The sequence below is a fragment of the Pinus tabuliformis genome, chromosome 1_1 (assembly GCF_031772625.1).
Source record: "Pinus tabuliformis cultivar Carrire ecotype Pingquan chromosome 1_1, CPIR1, whole genome shotgun sequence".
Classification (NCBI taxonomy): domain Eukaryota; kingdom Viridiplantae; phylum Streptophyta; class Pinopsida; order Pinales; family Pinaceae; genus Pinus; species Pinus tabuliformis.
The window spans coordinates 964,018,692-964,040,139 of record NC_142297.1 but is presented as its reverse complement, the minus strand read 5'-3'; the positions used below and the strand labels follow the sequence as shown (position 1 = coordinate 964,040,139).

Sequence of the window (21,448 nt, the reverse complement as noted above, 5' to 3'; positions counted from 1 at the left end):
TGCTTCCTGCTGCACCAAGATATCATTCCTGATCCAACACTGAAGCAGTACCCAGAGGTACTTTTTCGGTCTATTAAACTACCTGCCCAATCTGAATCTATGAATCCATTCAATCTAACGTCATCCCCTCGGGGGTATTTCAACCCATAATCCACTGTTCCATGCACATACCTCAGAATGTGCCTGGTTGCTGCCCAATGCACCCTTTTTAGTTCCACCATGAATTGACTAAGGGTGTTGATAGCGAAGCAAATGTCTGGCCTAGTAATGACCAGATACATGAGCAACCCAATGAGTTGTCTGTACGAGGTGGGGTCCACCTTCTTGTCTCTTGATGCATCTATTTTCTTCTAGTTGGTGATCATGGGAGTAGCCATGGGTCGACAATCCTGCATTTTGAATCTTTTCAATATTTCTGTAGCATATCTTCCTTGCCCAAGGAAGATGTCCCCATCCTTTTGCCAAACTTCCAACCTTAGAAAATAATGCATCAACCCCATATCCTTCATGTCAAACTTTGCTTCAAGATTCTTCTTGCAGTCCTATATGAGTTTAGATGGCCCTATTAAAAACAAGTCATCCACATATAATACCGGAATAAGTGGCTCATTCTCTTCCATTAAATAGTAGAGATTGGGATCAGCATCACTCTTGACGAATCCCAACTGCTACAAGTAATTATCAATCCAACCATACCATGCTTTGGGTGCCTGCTTGAGCCCATATAGGGCTTTCTTTAATCTTCACACATGAGTTCTCTTTTCTTGCGTTTCAAAACCTTCAGGCTGTTCTATATACACATCTTCTTCTATCACCCCCTTCAGAAATGTTGTCTTGATATCCATCTGGTGAATCTCCCATCCCATTTGAGCTGCTAGGGATATAACAGATCTGATAAAGGTATATTGGGCTACTGGGGCAAAGGTCTCTTCATAGTCTATTCCTTATTTCTGTGCATACCCTTTTGCCATGAACCTAGCCTTGTACTTCTCTATATTGCCATCTGCAGCATACTTGATCTTGTAGATACACTTTGATCCTACAACTGATCTATCCTCTGGTCTAGGTCCTACTTCCCAAACATCATTCATCATGATAGAACTATACTCTTTTACCATGGAATCCACCCAAACTTGGTGTTGAATAACTTCCTAAAAGCTAGAGGGTTCTTCAACCTATGCTACCAAGGTCTGGTATCTGTCAAGCTATCTACGCTGCCTCTTCTCGGTTCTAGGAGCTCCAACAAACTCCTCTGTGACCCTCAGCGTCTGTCGTACTTCCCTTTTGTTTCTACCACTGGTGGTGGGAAGCTCAATCAACTCCTCCTCCTGGTTCTGTCATTCCATCTGCTGGGAACTATCTGGATTTCCTTCTTCTGAGGAAATGTTGGTACTGGTCACAGTTTTCGATCCAAGTGTCTGTCCTCTTGCCTGTCCTCCTTGCTGCCCCTACTGCTGCTGGACTAATGGAACATCTACTGACTGACCTTCTGCTGGCATCTCTCGAGATTTCCTGAAAGCTCTATCCTCCATGAACTTCGCATCCCGTCTCACTACAATCTTCCTGCTGCTAGGAATGTAGATTTTGTATGCCTTTGAGGTCTCGCTATATCCTACGAGGTACCCCTTTTCTACAGTCTGATCCAGTTTACTGCACTTTTTATCTGGAATGTGACAATATGCCACGCTTCCAAATATCCTGAGATGACTTACTTCTGGCTTCTTCCCTGTGAAGACACCTTCGGGCGTTCTCTTCCCCAACACTCTGTGAGGAGTTCTATTTTGTATATATACCGTTGTGTTACAAGCCTCTGCCTATAAGAATCTAGGCAAGTCCTGATCATACAACATAGCTTTTGCTGCCCCAACAATAGTTCTATTTTTCTGGTTTGCTACTTCATTATGCTCCGGATTATATGGAGTTGTCCACTCTCTTTTGATGCCCTCTTTTACACAGAAATCTGTGAAGTCTTTGTCCCTATATTCTCCACTATTATCTGAACGCGATACCTTTATCTTTTTCCCTATCATGTTTTCAATGAGAACCTTAAATTCTCTGAATCGATCAAAGACCTAATCCTTGGTATTTAAGAAATAGATCCAAGTTTTTCTAAGGTGATCATCAATAAAGGTGACAAAGTATTCACTAGCACTAAGAGCTCTTGTGGACATTGGACCACAAATATCTGAGTGTATCAATCCTAATACACTTTCTGCTCTATTGTTGCTTTTGGAAAAGTTGTTTTAGCGTACTTCCCTAGTACGCATCCTCTGCATAAATCATCATGATCAGTACTAAGGACTGGAACTCCTATAACAGTCTCTCTGAGCATCCACAGTGCTTCATGGTGTAAGTGTCCCATTCTCCTATGCCATAATTCATTCAGTTCCTTTTCACCATTATGACTGTTGCCTATCAGTTGCATTGGAGACTCAAGCTGCAACCTATACAGTCTGTTGCTTTGAGCTCCAATTTGTCTCTTCCTCTTCCAGCTTGGATGCTTGACGTATACTTTCTTTCCAATGAAGTATACATCGTATCCCTTGTCCTGTAACTGGGATACTTAAATCAGATTCATTCCTAACCCGGGCACGTGCATAACATTGGTGGCTCGGATGTTGGTTCCCGCTTTCGTCTAAATTGCTATAATGCCTCTCCCTACAGGAGTACACTTCATTTTGTTTCCCATAGTAACCTATAAGTCCATTTTTTCTTCTTGATAGCTCGAGAAATATTCTCGTACTCTAGTCATATGGGCGGAAGCCCCGCTATCAATGTACCAAACATTTGCTGACGTTGAACTTGCTAGGCATGCAAATTATTCTTCTAATCTAGAAGATAATTCAGAGACATCTTGAGTTTCCGTCTTTGTGCTATTTTTCTAATGATCTTTGATGCTATCCTGCCCCAGCAATTGCTGCAGGAAAAACTACATCTTCTCCTGAAGACTGCTCTGCGTTGAAGTTTCTATGCTACTACCTTTATCAATGACAAACTTCAAATTTTGAAATCTTCTTCTCTATTGACTCTCTCAAAGAGATATTTTCTCATGAGAATTGTTGTCGCGCAAACCGGCACGACAACGCTCAGACCAGGGGCTGTCACTCTGATCCCTGGTCTCTCCGTTTAAGCCTGTCTCCCACGGCTAAGGGGGGTAGACCCTGAGGAAAGATGAAGGCCAACTGCCAGACAGTTGGGCCAGGAGACGAGATGCACTAAATGACTTTGACGAATTGAGCAGACCAGTGCCTTAAGAGATCTAAATGATTACTAGCTAGATGATCGAAAAATATGAACCACGGACAGCAATCATCAGAGAAAAGAGAGCAATGCTTTAAATATTGAATAAAACCACAACGCTCTTCAAATAATGATATCCAGCAAACTAAGAGAGATAAATTGCTTTAAAACACGGTAAAACCAGATATCTAATTTAGATTCAGATCACAGCGTAAAGATATGCAATGATAAACGACTGAATGTAGTAAAAGTAATTCTCCACACACAATTTTTTCTTTTTTTTTTTTTTTTTTTTATTTTTTTTTAAAACAAAAGAAAACTAAATTTTTTTTTTTTTTTTTTTTTTTTGAAAATATAAATTTTTTGAAATCCAAGCTATACCTAAGCTAAACAAATTACAATCTAAATTAAACAAAAAAAATAAATAAAAAAATAAAACAAAGTACCAAAATCTATTTTAAATGTTAATGAAACTATGTAAATTTTAAATCCTAAACATCTAACCTACGCTTAACTCTAGACCCTACCAAACTATGAACCGAAACCATGAAACTCCAAAAAAAAACGATATGCAAAAATCGTGCGGCTCTTTTTTTTAAACGCGTGAATGCTAAACCCTGGCCATAGACAGACTTACGCTGCAAGGAGACAGACACAAAGAAAAGACGGGGGTGCGGTGAGAGGATGCGACGGCGGGGGTGCTTGCAGGTGAACGGGACAGAGCTCCGATAGGCACGGGGCCGCAGGCCAAAACTCAAAGGGAAGACGCAGATGGATACGCCAAATACTGAGAGACTTCGACCTGGGGACGCGAAAAATCAATGAGGAAACAAATACGAAATTACCAAAGCGATGCCACTGCATTCAGATTTCCAGTTTTTTCGATGGCGGGGGCTTGGAAAGGCCTACGGGTCGATTTCTTTTTGGAACGATGGCTGGAACGGGAGCTCACCTGAAATATTTTGATATGCCTCCAAAATGGGAACGAAACACTTAATTTGATGCAGCCGCAGGTCAAAAGAAAAGACGCAGATGCTTCAAGGCCGGCAGGGTATTTCGTGACCGCATTCAAGGGCGAGACAACCAGATGCAGGAGGAGAGACCGATTTCTTGCTTCTTTCTGTTATTTGATCAGTGCAGGTCGAAGCTTCTTCAAGTGAATGGGATTGTTTGCAGGTTGTGAAATGCATAGGTCGGATGGCGGAAGGAGGGGTTTGCAACGTGTAAGTGTAGGGACTGTTTGAAACTGGAAGGCATACAGCGTTTTGCATATAGAGGCGTGAGAGATCAGACAGCAAGCAGCGTATTTGGATTATGAAGAAAACATACAAATGCGTTACACCAGAAGTCAAATCACAAGTTACTCAAATCTAAAACCGGAGTTGTTATACATTCACGCTTCCATTTTTGTTTCTAGACTTTCTCTGTCGTTTCAGTGTTGCTTGCAGTTTTAAAAGGACAGCAGGGGTTTTGTAAATACCTGGGATGTCTTGAAGCTTGCAGAACGCACCTTTTCACGCTTAACCCACGACCTGGTCACTATAATTGAGCTGCAACATCACCTGATGATAGATACCCTGCAAGAAAAGAAAACTGGCAGATATCCACAAAAAATTTTGGAGTAAAACCCTTCCAGATTACCTGAAATCAAAATTTTACAGCTCTTAGAACAGCCAGATTTAACCATGATTACAGTAACATTTTCAAGATACCAAACATTTGAACTTTACTGTGAAATAAAGAAAATCCCTCATGTAAAACAGGAAATAAATCCCTAAAGATTAACCCAGGGCAAAAACAGCTGGGCTCTGCACAGAACAGCTTGTGGGAGTCGGCTGGTTCAGCCCAGAACTTCCCCAAACGCCCACAAATAACCTTCACCTAAAAATTTCCTGCACACCTCAAGCAAACATCAGCAAAAGAGGGCAAGAAATGCTGCTAGATTTCAAGAAATGATGGAGATACCTGCCACATTTCCAGAAACCCTACAACATTCAAACCCTAGCACATGAGCAAGCTACCTGTACTCACAATGCTCTGAAAAACAGCTATTTTAACTGCTGAAAACTGAAATATGCAGGAAAGCAAAAATCTCACAGCAAATCCCAGAGAGTAACACCAGCCAGTTTGAAACCCCAAAGTCTTTTTTATTAATCAGAAACCAGTTTACAAGAAGAGCTTTCAGTACAGACTCACAGTTCAGATAAAACTGAAAATGACCTCCTAAGACCCTACATAAAGGAAATGATCCCAACGGCTAGTTTTGGGTGATCCACAAAAATATTATTATTTTATTGCTTAGGGTTTTTGCTTTATGCTTTTTATTTTTTATTTTTTTAAATTTTTTAAATTTTTTAAATTTTTTAAATTTTTTATTTTTTTATTATATATGAATTTATTATTTTTATTCATTAAAAACAAAAAATTTTAAATTTATCTTAAGACGGATCATCAAACCCAGCCGTTGGAATCATCACCTAGGACCTAGGACTCATGAGGGGATTTACAACATTTTCAACCCTCAAGACACATTTCATCATGATTTTTTACAATTTTTTACAATTTACATCTCAAAGGGATGAATCCACTTTAACATAGACCCTCATAGACCACCCAGATCTGCGACACAACTATAATCTAGCAGAGTAACACGCTAGGATTCTCCTAAAGTCCTAATAACGAAATGCATCCCGGCTTTGGGGTTGGGTTTGAAGGAAAACTCTGCCGATCCATGGATCGGTGAGACTAAAAACCTCCCGGGACGCAGATCGTCATTAGAAAGTTAGGTCCACCTAGGCAACTTTACATACATGACTCTGATCTGCTTAGATTATTTACATTTTAAACATGCAGACTGGGTTTACAACAAAAACGATCACGCTGTCGATGACTGTAGGCTGGCACGGACATGTCGCTCAGGAGCTATCCTTCTCTGCCAACAGGAAGGAGGTGCACTTCATGGGTAGTTGACCAGTAGTGGTCAACATCTGGCTCTACTTGGGGACACGTTGCTGCACTGGTAGGAATGTGAGAATCCAGAATCTGCATCCATACAACACACAAATAAGAATAAGTAGCGTCCATTCCCAAATCATCATATGCATTAAGTACAGGAAAAATAAAAGCTCTTCATTTATTGACTAACTAATAACATGAAAAGTAAATCTAATCCTAAAAACAGAAAAATGCTGAAAAGACAAGGAGTAGGGATAGAAATACAATACAAAAGATGCCCCATGGCATCAGATATCATCTCTGAAGAACAGCTTGAGCATTTGGCCGTTCGCTGGTAGATGAAGTGGTTCACCATCCAATCTGCTCAAGTGGAATGAGTTCGGTCCAGCTATATCTCTAATGATGTACGGTCCCAACCACAAGCTGTCAAACTTTTTATGCTTTCCTGGTTTTTCATTTTTGCGATCCCAAAGCAAAACCATATCTCCAACCTGCAAAGATCTAGATCTAGAGCATTTATCAAAGCTTTTCTTAATATTAGATTGATTTTTGCATATATTTTCAAACGCTGTCTGACGTGTCTCATCTAATTCCACAATCTGATCTATCCTATTCTGAACAACATCTTTATCAGTGGAAAAATTTTGGAGGAGCTGATAGGCTGGCAATTTTAGGTGCACAGGTAAGGTAACATCCAAGCCATAAACCAATTCAAAGGGAGATTTACCAGTAGACTTCTTCTTAGTAATTCTGTCCGCCCACAAAGCATACTTGATTTTGCTGTCCCAAGACTTCTTGTTATCTCCTACTATTTTCTTGATAATGGTTATGAGATTTTTATTACTTGATTCAGCCAAACCATTACCCTGAGGATAGTAATTCGACGAATGAGATAAGATAATGCCATATTTGAAACAGAAAGATGTAAACTCTGAGGAACTAAAAGCCTTGGCATTGTCCGTAGTGATTTTAGCGGGGACACCAAATCTAGTAATGATGTTATTCTCAATGAAATCCATAATCACCTTTTCAGTGGCATTCTTAGCAGGAATGGCTTCTACCCATTTAGTGAAGTAATCAGTAGCAGTCAAAATCCAAGAGTAGCCATTGCTAGAATTTTCATGGAACTTCCCTATGAAGTCCAGACCCCAATGCTGAAAAGGTGCCTCTACAATAACAGGCTGTAGAGGAAGGGCAGCAAGCTTCTGTTTCCCAGTGAACAGTTGACAGGCTTGACAAGATCTAACAAACTTGTGCACATCAGAAAAAATCGAAGGCCAATAATAGCCAGCTCTCAGGATTTTGTGGGCAGTAGTCCTAGCGGCATAATGACCACCACAAAATCCTGAATGAAATTCGGAGATTAATTTTTTGGACTCAACATCGTCAACACACCTAAGCACTATGCCCTCTGGATTTCTCCATCCGAGGCCATCCTTCATAAGGCAGTACTTAGTGGCTTTTAGTCTAAGAGCCCTTCTTCTATGAGCGACTAAGTGGTTAGGACAAGCAAGATTTGTTAAGTAGTGAACTATGTCCTGATACCATTCATGCTCAGCTAACTTTCTTAATTCTGGTGAAGAAAGATCGTCAAGGCAGAACAAACCAAGAGTCTTTTCATTACTTTCAGCTAACATTTGAGCCAAACCTTGGCCTTTGATCAGCTTAGTGGGTCTAATTTCTAAATCATACTCCTGTATCTTAGTAACCCACCTAGCACGAGTCCCTAAGCAATCAGTTTGAGTTAATATGTCCTTAACAGCAGAATGTGGGACGAAAGCGATGATCTTAGAATAACCCACATAAGTTTTAAAATGCTTAAGAGACTTGACTAGGGCATAGGCCTGCTTTTCCATGGTATTGTACTTCAATTCGGAATTTTGAAGTGCTCTACTCATGAAAGCGATAGGCTGCTCGTGACCCTCTCTATTCTTTTGAAATAAGACACCGGCAATGGTATCCTCAGAAGCGAAAGAAAAAATCATGAAATCTTTGGAGTAATCAGGACTAACAAGGACAGGAGCCTTCGCGATAGCAGACTTGATTTCTTGGAAAGCCCTTTTGCCCTCTTCTTGCCAGACAAATTTCACATCCTTCTTCAGAAGACTTTGAATGGGCTTAGCTATTTCTGCATAATTCGGGATGAATCTTCTAATAAAATTTATCTTTCCAAGGAAAGACTGAAGGGACTTGAGGTTATGCGGGAGAGGAATCTTTTGAATTGCTTCAACTCGTTCAGGATCGACCTTGACTCCTTCCTTAGAAATGATATGACCCAGAAGTTTCCCTTCAGTTACCCCAAAGACAGATTTAGCCGGATTCAAAGAAATTCCATATTCTCTGCATCTATCGAAAACCTTCCTAAGATGATCTATATGGCTGATACCATCTTTAGAAAACACAGTAAGATCGTCTTGGTAAATCTCGATGATTTTCCCAATTAACCCCTTGAAGGCATAATCCATGGCCCTCTGGAAAGTAGCCCCAGCATTTGTTAACCCAAACGGCATTCTGATGTATTCAAAAGTGCCCCATGGTGTTGTGAATGTGGTCTTGTGTCGATCTTCCTTTTTAACCCAAACTTGATTATAACCAGAAAAACCGTCTAGCAACGACATCATTCCAGACCCAGTTACTCTTTGCAGCAAAGTTTCCATTTTTGGCAAAGGGTAATTATCTTTTTTGCATGCTAGATTAAGGTTTCTAAAATCGACACAAAGTCTTATTGTACCGTTCTTCTTCCTGACAATCACCAAATTCGAACACCATGTCGAATGCCTAGTTTGAGCGATGATTCCTGCTGCAAGCATCTTCGCAAGTTCCTTTTGGACCAGAGGGGCTAACTTAGGATTAATCTGCCTAAGTTTCTGCCGAAAAGGTTTAGCATTTTCGTCCTTTAAGGGAATAGTATGTTCCATAATATCTTCCCTGTAGCCCTTCAACTCATCATAGGAAAAAGCCAAAACATCACGATATTCACGAAGTAAACCAATTAACTTTTTCCTTTCCTCCAGACTAGTACCTTTACCGATTTTAACCATTTTCGGACTTTCAAAAGTACCAATGTTAACTTCAAGGTACTCGCCTGGGTCCGACTTGTCTTCTTCTCTCAGCTTCGTGGCATCATGCCGATCAAAATATTGCTCTAAGGCAACTACATTTCTGGGAGTGGGATTTATGATATGTCCTTGATCTAAAGACCCATCCTCGCCAGAAACTAGCCGGAAATCCTCAAACTCGTCTAAACTATTGAGAAAACGAACGACTTGCTTTTCATCATTAAAAACTTGCCAATGCTCTGAGTTGTCTGGGACAGATGGTCTGAATATTATCTCCATTTTAATTTTATCGTTGATTAACTCATCAGACAACTGGAAAGTGCTAGCAGCTACGGCAAGTTCATCTGCCGAACTATTTAGCTCTCTAGGAATTGCTTCAAGGTTAAGGGCATCAAAGTGCTCCATAGTATCCCACACAGCATTTCGATAGTTTCTTAATCTCTGATTTCTACATGTGAATTTGTTCTTAAGCTGCATGATAACCAGATCGGAATCCCCCTTTATGTTAAGCAATTTAATCTTCAAAGCTTTGGCCAATTCAAGGCCCAACAATATGGCTTCATACTCAGCGACATTGTTGGTTGCTTCAAATTCTAGACGATAGGCAAACTTGAATACGTGACCAAGGGGAGACTTAAGCACAATCCCAGCACCTTTACCATGACTAGAGAACGCACCATCGAAATACATATACCAGACTTCATCCTTAAGATTTTTAATCTCATCATCGGGAGGAATTATGAAATTGGACATGATAGCATAGTTCCCGATGTCAGATTTCTCTTTAATTATCTCGTTATGAGGCTTTTTAGGATTTTCAACATGAAATTTCCTCTCAGGCTCTCTATTCAGTCTAACAAAACCGTCACCGCTAGGAGAAGGAATCATAGCATATGACCAATTCATCTGAATGCTTCCCCCTAGATCAGAGGCCCACTTCCTAGATAACAGCATACCCCAAGCATCAGGTACATCAACGACAACAATATCCATAACAACCATGATGTCTGGGTAGACCGAAAGATGAACTTGCAAATCCTTGATTAAACCATGTACCTCGATCTTCTTAGAATCCATGGCGCATATATTATAGTAGGGTCTGGAAACTCTTAAGTTAAGCTGTTCCATAACCCTTTTAGTCATAACACAAGCAGATGCGCCTGAATCCAACATGCAGTTATTCAATTTATACCCATTGACTAATAAGGTGATAAAGAAGGGTTGATGATCCTTGTTATCAGCATCTACGCTTTGCAGATAAATAGGAGCATCATGATAGTCAACCTCACGAATCTTCTGCTGAGAAGCGTTGACTTGAGGACCCTGAATTGCTTTTAGTAATTTGTCTCTTTGGGAAGGGATCTTAGCGATCTCAGAGACGGGAACCCAGATTTTAGCATTATTAAACCAACTCCCCAAATCGACATCTATTCCCGAATTTATACCAGGGTTTAAAGTTCGAGGAGGAATTTGATTCCCGCTCTGATCCTTATCCCTTCTCTGGTATGTCAAACCCTTATCTCTAGCAATTTCCAGAATTTTCTCAGGAGAAGGTTTCTCACCATATAACCTAGCCAAAATGTCATCTTCGTCTTCAAGGCTATTTATGCTAAAAGCGGATTGAGGACTCACAACATCATAGCTCCTTTCCTTAACCTCTATCCAATCATTCATGGGCAAAGGGAACTTGCTCCCTACTACGTTTATTTGCTCACCTGTCCCAAGCATTCCATTATCGAGAAGTCTTCTGATAATGGGACAAGAGGACTCTTCGTGAAAATCAGCACAAGCACGACAGTAGGGAGGAGCATCATCCACCAGATTGGTAAGCGGATTAGGGGGCCTCTGCTCACTAGTTTGACCCTTTCTTTGCCAGTTACTATTTTTGTTATTATTATTTCGAGGCTGAAAATTTTGCGGTTGCGCTCTTTCCATTTGAATTAACCTATTCTGCAAAGTGTTTATCTCCTTGTTATGGTTAATTTCCATGGTTTCAATTTTCTGAAGCAATTTGAGAACAAGTTCATTTTCAGGCTCTTGGGCTGCTTTTCCCTTAGTTTCCTTCAGTTTTGTAGCAGCCCTGTCATAACCTGGGATTTCAGACTTCCCAGAAGCTGCCTTGTCCTTCTCAAGTTCTACAGCTAAGGTTTGGTAAGCTCGATAATCAGTAAGTTTAGCACGCCTTAACTCATAAGATGGCTCAGGACCAAAGGCATCAATATAAAAATCCTGGAGAGTTTTATCTGAAGGTTTATAATCTTGAGGTAGCTCTTTAATAATGCTATTAAACCTTCTATTAAATTCCTCAACAGTTTCGTCTTCTCTCTTTCTCATCAGAGTAAGAGCTCTTACAAGATGTCGTCCCTCTCTTTTATCTCCATATTTTTCTCTAAATGAATTAATGATTGATTGTAAAGAGTCAAAAGAATTAGGAGGTTTTTCTGTAAACCAGTCATGAGCATCACCTCCTAGAGTCAAGATAAAAAGGGTCATCCTGACATCCTCATGATCAAAATCAGGAGATCTAGCGTACTTAGCCATCCATATGTTGAAATCTCGCAAATGGGAATTAACAGTAATGGCATTATCTCCATGAAAGCTAGGCAATTTGTCTATCCCAACAGATGGAATATCATTGGGGGCTCCGGGAATGTTAGAGAAATCACAAGGACCCAACAGACTCATGGTGTTGCGCCTAACCTGACCCCTAAAGAGCAGATGAACGTCAGAAAGGGCTTCTTGTCCAAGATTTGTAAGGAGTGCACGAGAAGCGAGTTTGTGTGACCGCACCCTGTAAACCTTTTCAGGATCCGGAGTGGGGTTGCACAGACTGCCTGGATGTCTTCTAGTGTACACTCTCGCAGATAATAATGGAAGTGGAGTCGCCACTTGAACAAGAAGCTAAGCACGGAAAAGCTTGAAAAAACAAGGACCAAGGACAGAAAAACTCTATCCCCGGCAACGGCGCCAAAAAATGTTGTCGCGCAAACCGGCACGACAACGCTCAGACCAGGGGCTGTCACTCTGATCCCTGGTCTCTCCGTTTAAGCCTGTCTCCCACGGCTAAGGGGGGTAGACCCTGAGGAAAGATGAAGGCCAACTGCCAGACAGTTGGGCCAGGAGACGAGATGCACTAAATGACTTTGACGAATTGAGCAGACCAGTGCCTTAAGAGATCTAAATGATTACTAGCTAGATGATCGAAAAATATGAACCACGGACAGCAATCATCAGAGAAAAGAGAGCAATGCTTTAAATATTGAATAAAACCACAACGCTCTTCAAATAATGATATCCAGCAAACTAAGAGAGATAAATTGCTTTAAAACACGGTAAAACCAGATATCTAATTTAGATTCAGATCACAGCGTAAAGATATGCAATGATAAACGACTGAATGTAGTAAAAGTAATTCTCCACACACAATTTTTTCTTTTTTTTTTTTTTTTTTTTTTTTTAAAACAAAAGAAAACTAAATTTTTTTTTTTTTTTTTTGATTTTTTTTTTTTTTTATTTTTATTTGAAAATATAAATTTTTTGAAATCCAAGCTATACCTAAGCTAAACAAATTACAATCTAAATTAAACAAAAAAAATAAATAAAAAAATAAAACAAAGTACCAAAATCTATTTTAAATGTTAATGAAACTATGTAAATTTAAATCCTAAACATCTAACCTACGCTTAACTCTAGACCCTACCAAACTATGAACCGAAACCATGAAACTCCAAAAAAAAACGACATGCAAAAATCGTGCGACTCCCTTTTTTTTTTAAACGCCTGAATGCTAAACCCTGGCCATAGACAGACTTACGCTGCAAGGAGACAGACACAAAGGAAAGACGGGGGTGCGGTGAGAGGATGCGACGGCGGGGGTGCTTGCAGGTGAACGGGACAGAGCTCCGATAGGCACGGGGCCGCAGGCCAAAACTCAAAGGGAAGACGCAGATGGATACGCCAAATACTGAGAGACTTCGACCTGGGGACGCGAAAAATCAATGAGGAAACAAATACGAAATTACCAAAGCGATGCCACTGCATTCAGATTTCCAGTTTTTCGATGGCGGGGGCTTGGAAAGGCCTACGGGTCGATTTCTTTTTGAAACGATGGCTGGAACGGGAGCTCACCTGAAAGATTTTGATATGCCTCCAAAATGGGAACGAAACAATTAATTTGATGCAGCCGCAGGTCAAAAGAAAAGACGCAGATGCTTCAAGGCCGGCAGGGTATTTCGTGACCGCATTCAAGGGCGAGACAACCAGATGCAGGAGGAGAGACCGATTTCTTGCTTCTTTCTGTTATTTGATCAGTGCAGGTCGAAGCTTCTTCAAGTGAATGGGATTGTTTGCAGGTTGTGAAATGCACAGGTCGGATGGCGGAAGGAGGGGTTTGCAATGTGTAAGTGTAGGGACTGTTTGAAACTGGAAGGCATACAGCGTTTTGCATATAGAGGCGTGAGAGATCAGACAGCAAGCAGCGTATTTGGATTATGAAGAAAACATACAAATGCGTTACACCAGAAGTCAAATCACAAGTTACTCAAATCTAAAACCGGAGTTGTTATACATTCACGCTTCCATTTTTGTTTCTAGACTTTCTCTGTCGTTTCAGTGTTGCTTGCAGTTTTAAAAGGACAGCAGGGGTTTTGTAAATACCTGGGATGTCTTGAAGCTTGCAGAACGCACCTTTTCACGCTTAACCCACGACCTGGTCACTATAATTGAGCTGCAACATCACCTGATGATAGATACCCTGCAAGAAAAGAAAACTGGCAGATATCCACAAAAAATTTTGGAGTAAAACCCTTCCAGATTACCTGAAATCAAAATTTTACAGCTCTTAGAACAGCCAGATTTAACCATGATTACAGTAACATTTTCAAGATACCAAACATTTGAACTTTACTGTGAAATAAAGAAAATCCCTCATGTAAAACAGGAAATAAACCCCTAAAGATTAACCCAGGGCAAAAACAGCTGGGCTCTGCACAGAACAGCTTGTGGGAGTCGGCTGGTTCAGCCCAGAACTTCCCCAAACGCCCACAAATAACCTTCACCTAAAAATTTCCTGCACACCTCAAGCAAACATCAGCAAAAGAGGGCAAGAAATGCTGCTAGATTTCAAGAAATGATGGAGATACCTGCCACATTTCCAGAAACCCTACAACATTCAAACCCTAGCACATGAGCAAGCTACCTGTACTCACAATGCTCTGAAAAACAGCTATTTTAACTGCTGAAAACTGAAATATGCAGGAAAGCAAAAATCTCACAGCAAATCCCAGAGAGTAACACCAGCCAGTTTGAAACCCCAAAGTCTTTTTTATTAATCAGAAACCAGTTTACAAGAAGAGCTTTCAGTACAGACTCACAGTTCAGATAAAACTGAAAATGACCTCCTAAGACCCTACATAAAGGAAATGATCCCAACGGCTAGTTTTGGGTGATCCACAAAAATATTATTATTTTATTGCTTAGGGTTTTTGCTTTATGCTTTTTATTTTTTATTTTTTTAAATTTTTTAAATTTTTTAAATTTTTAAATTTTTTATTTTTTTATTATATATGAATTTATTATTTTTATTCATTAAAAACAAAAAATTTTAAATTTATCTTAAGACGGATCATCAAACCCAGCCGTTGGAATCATCACCTAGGACCTAGGACTCATGAGGGGATTTACAACATTTTCAACCCTCAAGACACATTTCATCATGATTTTTTACAATTTTTTACAATTTACATCTCAAAGGGATGAATCCACTTTAACATAGACCCTCATAGACCACCCAGATCTGCGACACAACTATAATCTAGCAGAGTAACACGCTAGGATTCTCCTAAAGTCCTAATAACGAAATGCATCCCGGCTTTGGGGTTGGGTTTGAAGGAAAACTCTGCCGATCCATGGATCGGTGAGACTAAAAACCTCCCGGGACGCAGATCGTCATTAGAAAGTTAGGTCCACCTAGGCAACTTTACTTACATGACTCTGATCTGCTTAGATTATTTACATTTTAAACATGCAGACTGGGTTTACAACAAAAACGATCACGCTGTCGATGACTGTAGGCTGGCACGGACATGTCGCTCAGGAGCTATCCTTCTCTGCCAACAGGAAGGAGGTGCACTGCATGGGTAGTTGACCAGTAGTGGTCAACAAGAATTTTTCCCTCCTAGGCTGGACTACACAATTCTTCTGGGATTCGATTTTCTTCCCATACAATAGTTTTGAACTCCCTCCTCTTTAACGCTGGCTCTTCCGGTCTGCACTTCTACTTAACCTTGCTTTGATACCATGTGAAAATTTCTAAATAGAAATCCAACTGCAGTGATTAATATTATTTCTTATACTTATTAACTCAGAAATAAGTTATTCACAGTGTTTCTACAACAAATATCGAAATAAATTCTACTGCAATCTTCACAATTATTATAATGCGGAAAGTGAATATAAAGAAAAATACTAGCACAAGTATAAACACGATGACAAAATTATTTTTGGACAATTGTCCCCAGAAAAACCCAATGTGGAAAAACTAGTGCAGCAAATGAGGGTTTCTTTATTATTCTTCAACAAAATTCTCATGTACAAGATACAACCAACAGAATAGAAGAGGATTCTCTGTGAGAAATTTTATAGACACTTCTTGATGAGTTTCTGATCCAGGAGAGGACCTGCTGCCCCCTTTGCGTCTCACTGCGTCAGCACCTGCATGAGAGCTGCGTATTCCCAGTGTGACACTGCCTCTGTGATGCCCCTCCTCTATGTCACAGCCTTTGCGTCATCCTCCCTTCGCTTTGCGTCTTCTGCTCTTGACCTCCAGACTTATTCTGATACCCTCTCTCTCTCTTCTTCTCACCTGCAACTCTCCCTCTCATTCGATTTTCTCTTGCCAAACTTTGACCAGTGAGAAAATCGATCTTACTTGGGTAACTGAGTATCTACCTCTAGTGTGTGTTCCAAATGCCCCTCGATGTCCTTCTTATAATCCTCCAGTTGAGAAGAAACGGCCCAAATTAGATTCTAATCAATGGCTTAGATCATTTGGACTTGATGTTCGTCTTCTTCTAGAAGTTACACCCACAGTTTAAATTAATACCCTTTAATTATTTTAATTTCTTATGTTTAGACTGTGTCCCATTAAAAGTAATTAATTATTTTAATAAAACTGTCTCTGAGTGGAATTTCCCAAAACGATTTCTGGGTATTGTGGAATAGATATGTCTAAGCCTCGCAAAATTTGAGACTTAGAGCACATTCAATGCTACCAGAAATCAACATTATCTCCAACGGAGTACAACAATTTATGCATGGTTTCCTTGCAGTATTGTAAAAGTTTCATAGAAAGATTATAACAATCCAAGTATGCATTGCTCATTTACGTGAAGTATCATCAAATAACATCTATGTGTGATTAGGTATGTTCATAGTCAATAGTCAAAAAGACTGTTTTGTAGCTTCAATATTCCACAATTAACAAAAATTCAGAAGCCTTATCTATGAAAAAGGAGCAACATTGTTATGATTCTACATCAAGATACAAAATAACACTATCTGCAAAGTAAAGCATGTTCACTAGTTAGTACTACTCCATGGTGAATTTTATCTTGTCCATATGTAGCTTATACTGAAATTGGCTAATGTTTTATTTCTGTTGCAATAGGTAAAGGTTCCAATGCATCAGTCATATCTTTGGTATGGTGCCAATGATGGCAATGGTACGGACAAACAGGTATTTTAATACTATTTCCACATTTCAAGTACAAAATTGTGGAACATATATTACTTTTCCTCATGCGCATATTCAAAGTTTTTCATTTCCTTCTTTGTTAATATCATTTTGTGTTAAATCTATGTTTGTTTTTGAAGGCTTCTGGAGCATATATCTTTCGTCCAAATGGTGCCCCTCCAACAACTGTTTCAAGATTGGTATAAATGTTGCAACCTTGTGATAGCATCCCATCACCGTAGTCACGCAATAGACTAAAGGATCTGATCACTACATTGTTTCTTTCATGGAAAATATGTCACTTCATTTAAAATGTATTCTCTTGGACAAGATGTCAAGACAATGTATATTTCTTTACAAAGTGGTTTATTTTGCAGGTCCCATTGACTATCATGAGGGGACCTCTGGTTGAGGAAGTTCATGAAGAATTCAGTTCATGGATCTATCAGGTAGAAACATCTTTTCAAAATTCTTACAGAATTGTGGATTTATTTTCAGAATATATTTATTAATGACATATCCTTTCATATACAAAAATCTTGTATATTAAATAATGTGGAAGATAGAAATAGCAAAAGTTGGAAATAGGTGAGCTATAACCTTCTCAGGGAAAGAATACTTTCTAAACAACAATAAATGTGTAGAGATTATCTAACTTTCTATGTCAAATTTCAGCTTTTTCTTGAGTGTCTTTTGGTTCTTTTCGTTAGGATGTTGTCACTATGAACAAATTTCCTATGTTGCCACTTTGGTTGATTTTATTTTTACTAGCTACCCTTATTGTTGTATTTAGCATCCTTAAAAATAACAACAACCATGATCTGAAATCTTCACATCCCAATTGTTTCATTCATAATCCTCATTAGTGACTGATACTTTTGAAGAAATATATCACTAATTTGAATGTATGTTACTAGAAATGAGATATGTGCAATGAGTATATTACAAAAAATGACAATTTTCAGGTTTTGCACAAGTAATGGTTTTAGGATTTTTTTAATGTATATGATTTTTTTTTGGTTGAATTTGAAAATTATTCAAAGTTCTAGAAATAAGAATAGCAAGAGGATTGAAATTTTGTAAGATCTATGCTAAGAAATTTCACCTCAAAATATAAGGTTTCCAAGATCTCTTTGTTGTGAACTTTCAGCCTTATCACTGCATTACTGCCTAAACTAGCATCCAAGTGAAAAATACAGATTCACAAATGCCACATTGGGGTAATGGATGAGAGGTTATCACTGTCACCTCAATACACTTCCCGTTCACTAGTGTTGCAAACATCCTGTCGTGAAAACACAATTTTTTGGCCTAGCAGATGTTTGTCGATTTTTACCGATATTTTGGTGGTATCTTAATTCTGCATATGTTTGTCGATTTTTACTAATATTTTCCCAGTTTTTACGATATTTTGGTTTTCCATACCCTTGCCGATTTTAACCTGATGCCAATGTTTGCAAAATTGCCGTTCACTTTTGGCCAACTCTCAAGAGGCTTGTTGCCACAAAATATAGCAGGCCTTGGGCAGGGAAACCCTACAAGGCATAAACTAGACCTATTAGCAACAACAGGGTAGTGGCCTGTGAAAATTCTATTGCAGTCACTGGTTTTTAATCTTCTATCATTGCAGATTATTTGTCTTCTGGAAATTAATTCATGACAAATACTGAATTAAAACACAACAGTAATTTCACAAATAAATAATCACAGGAACTGAGAAAATAACACACATAAAATTTTAACACCAATATTTTGGACCAATTTTCCCTGGAAAATCCCCGAAGGGAAAATCAGTACTACAGATGAGGGTATTATTTTTTTTTGTAAACTAAGGAGGGACCATTCTTTTTCCATTACTTCGAATTGAAACCATTACATTTTCATGGTGGCCTCAACCCGCCCCGAGGGGAAACCGGGTCTGTTGGCCACCTTAAGTTTTTGACAGCCATCCAAAAACAAAAAATACTGATTCTTCTTGTCCATGCTATGTAAACTATACATTCGAAAAGATTACTACTGCTTCTTGTTTGCATTCTTAACTGAAAATAGAAACTAAACTATTCAACCGTTTTCACAAAAAACTACAGACAGTATATACATATCTTCCAGTATTAGTCCGCCATGACTTCCTGCTGCTCCTCTTCTTTCTTTATACCCGGGTTGGTTTCCTTTATCTGCTGCTGTATCTCCTCCAGTTTTTTATCCTGCATTATCAGAGTGACCTGAATGTTTTGCAATTCTTTCTTCAAGTTTGGGATTCCCTGTGACAGTTCTGCCATCTCCATGGCCACTTGTTCCATCGCCTTCGCCAGCAGCCTTTTCATGACCCAGTAAACATGCAAGGCCTGTTTATACAGAGTCATGCGGCCTCTCGTGTTCCCTGGATCCGGGAGGAGGTATTCCCAGTCCTCCATTTCTGATCCTGATTGCCCCTGGGTCGCTTCTTCCTCCAGATGCTGGATTATCCTTCTGATGTCTTTATTGGTGTTCTCACAGTAGGCTTCCTCCGCAAACTGAATCCTCTTCTTTAATGTTTTCCTGTATTTTCTTGCTGGTGCTGGTTCATTCTCTACCCGTCTCCCTTCCGATCCTCCTCTTCCTCTGCTGCGTTGTCCTCGTCCCCGTCCTGCTCTTCCTCTGTTCCTGTAATTTCCCCTACCTCCCCGACTCTTCATGCCTGAGGTGCTTCCGAAGTCACCTCTCTCCTCTCGCCATTTGTTACTCCTGTCTACCTGCTCCCTGTCCTCCTGTATTTTATCCTTTGCTGACCCTGCATCCTTCCATATCTTCTTTCGCGGTTGTTCCCCTCTATCCTGGTCCGAGTCAAACATTTCCACTTCATCTTCCGTGTCATCTTGGATCGTCTGATACTCCTCTGCCGCTTCTACCTCTTCGATTCCTTTCCCTTTCTTTCCCTGGCTTCTCCGTCCTCTGTTGTCTTCATCCTCGTCGTTCCTCATTCTCCTCCTTGTCGCCATTCGATACTTCCTTCCGGCGTTGTCCGCTTGTCTTCTCCGCCTCCTCTGCCTTTCTATTAACCTGCCCAGAGCTTTCACTACTCTATCTCTTCGCAAATCCTCTGCACATTTGTTTAACGTTCTCCTCTGTTTATCTCGCCTTCCTTTATGATGTCTCCTCCGCCGATTCTCCTCGTCTCTCGTCGCTCGCTTCACCTGCCACCTGCCGATTTCATCACCACCCACCTCCTTTCGTCCTTCTTCTGTGCGGTCGTTCCCACGTCCAATCTCTGCTGCATTACCTCCACCAGCTTCTTCCTTCATTGCCTCGTCGCCGTCCCTTCTCGATATGATACCTTTGCTGATGATCCCTCTGTCCTCCTTCATCATTACCTGACTATCTTTTGCCTCGTCATCCTCTCTTACCTGATCTGTATTAATTGCCCTGATCGCCATCATTATCACCCCAATCGGGGGTACAGATGAGGGTATTATTATTCTTCAACAAATCCATAATTGAAATTTACATATACTATTTGTCGTAAATTAGCAAACCTTTGACAAATTAATTTTTTCACTTTTTCAAGCTAACTCCAACTCCTGGAAGTAACTTGGCCCCTCTAAATCAATTTGGCCTCTCTCTATCACCTTGAATCGATCCTATTACCCACCAAAAGAGGGTGCCCCTAGGAGAGATTTTCTCCCATTCATCTTTTTCCAACCATCATCTAGCGGTCCTTGAGAGCCACCTTGTAGTTGATGTGATGTGCTACTTTATTTCCACCACCTGCATTAGTTGTATGTGTCCTCGCCCGTTTGTTAAGACCATATGTTAGAAGGTGGGAAATCTGATCCAAAAGGTATGCTATTCATTGGTCAATCGGGTGCTTATGCTTGTTTTTCATTTGGGCACTTTGGCTGGATTATTGGGTGACTTGGAAGAAGGAAGGGTTTTGACTGTGGTTTTTTTCTCTCAACTTAAATGGCTGGGTTAATCTTCAAGCCTAGTCACTATTGGTAAGGGAACTATTGGTATACCCTGATTTTGGTAGTGTGGTCCCATTTTCCCATTCCATATTTATCACTTCCCTTCCCACATTACAATCCCCATTCACCATTTTCCTTCTTCGAGCCCATATTTGCCTCTTGTCTTAGTAATATCATAATGTTGACCACACCTATACCCCCTTACAATGACGAAATTATGAGAGTCTTTAGACTGAAAGTGGGGACCTTTCAGAATTTGGATAACAGTGAGGGCCCTACCTTTGGGGAGAAGCTAGAGATTTTAGAAGTCATGGCCATGGTTAGATCTTATGACCTCATGTTTGATTTGGAGTGTGATAACTTGATCCTGCAAATGTTCCAACACATTTTCAACATTAAAAGACATCATCCTCACACAGTCCAAACAAACATGCAATCCATTTTATATTCATGCATGGGAGATAGTGAGGTCATTTGCAGAAGGTTTCAATCTAAGATGTTGGCCATATAGAGGAAGA

The 21,448-nt window shown here is 39.9% G+C and overlaps 1 protein-coding gene across 1 annotated transcript in view; it reads left to right on the top strand.

Annotated features, from left to right (window-relative positions):
* The window catches only part of LOC149217702 (alpha-mannosidase-like), a 551,513-nt gene that overhangs the window by 223,185 nt on the left and 306,880 nt on the right, over positions 1–21,448 (top strand). The window contains exons 17-19 of the mRNA XM_089393048.1: positions 16,921–16,989; positions 17,127–17,186; positions 17,364–17,435. Coding sequence (XP_089249174.1) covers positions 16,921–16,989; positions 17,127–17,186; positions 17,364–17,435 — 201 coding nt within the window. The remainder of the gene's footprint in view (positions 1–16,920; positions 16,990–17,126; positions 17,187–17,363; positions 17,436–21,448) is intronic.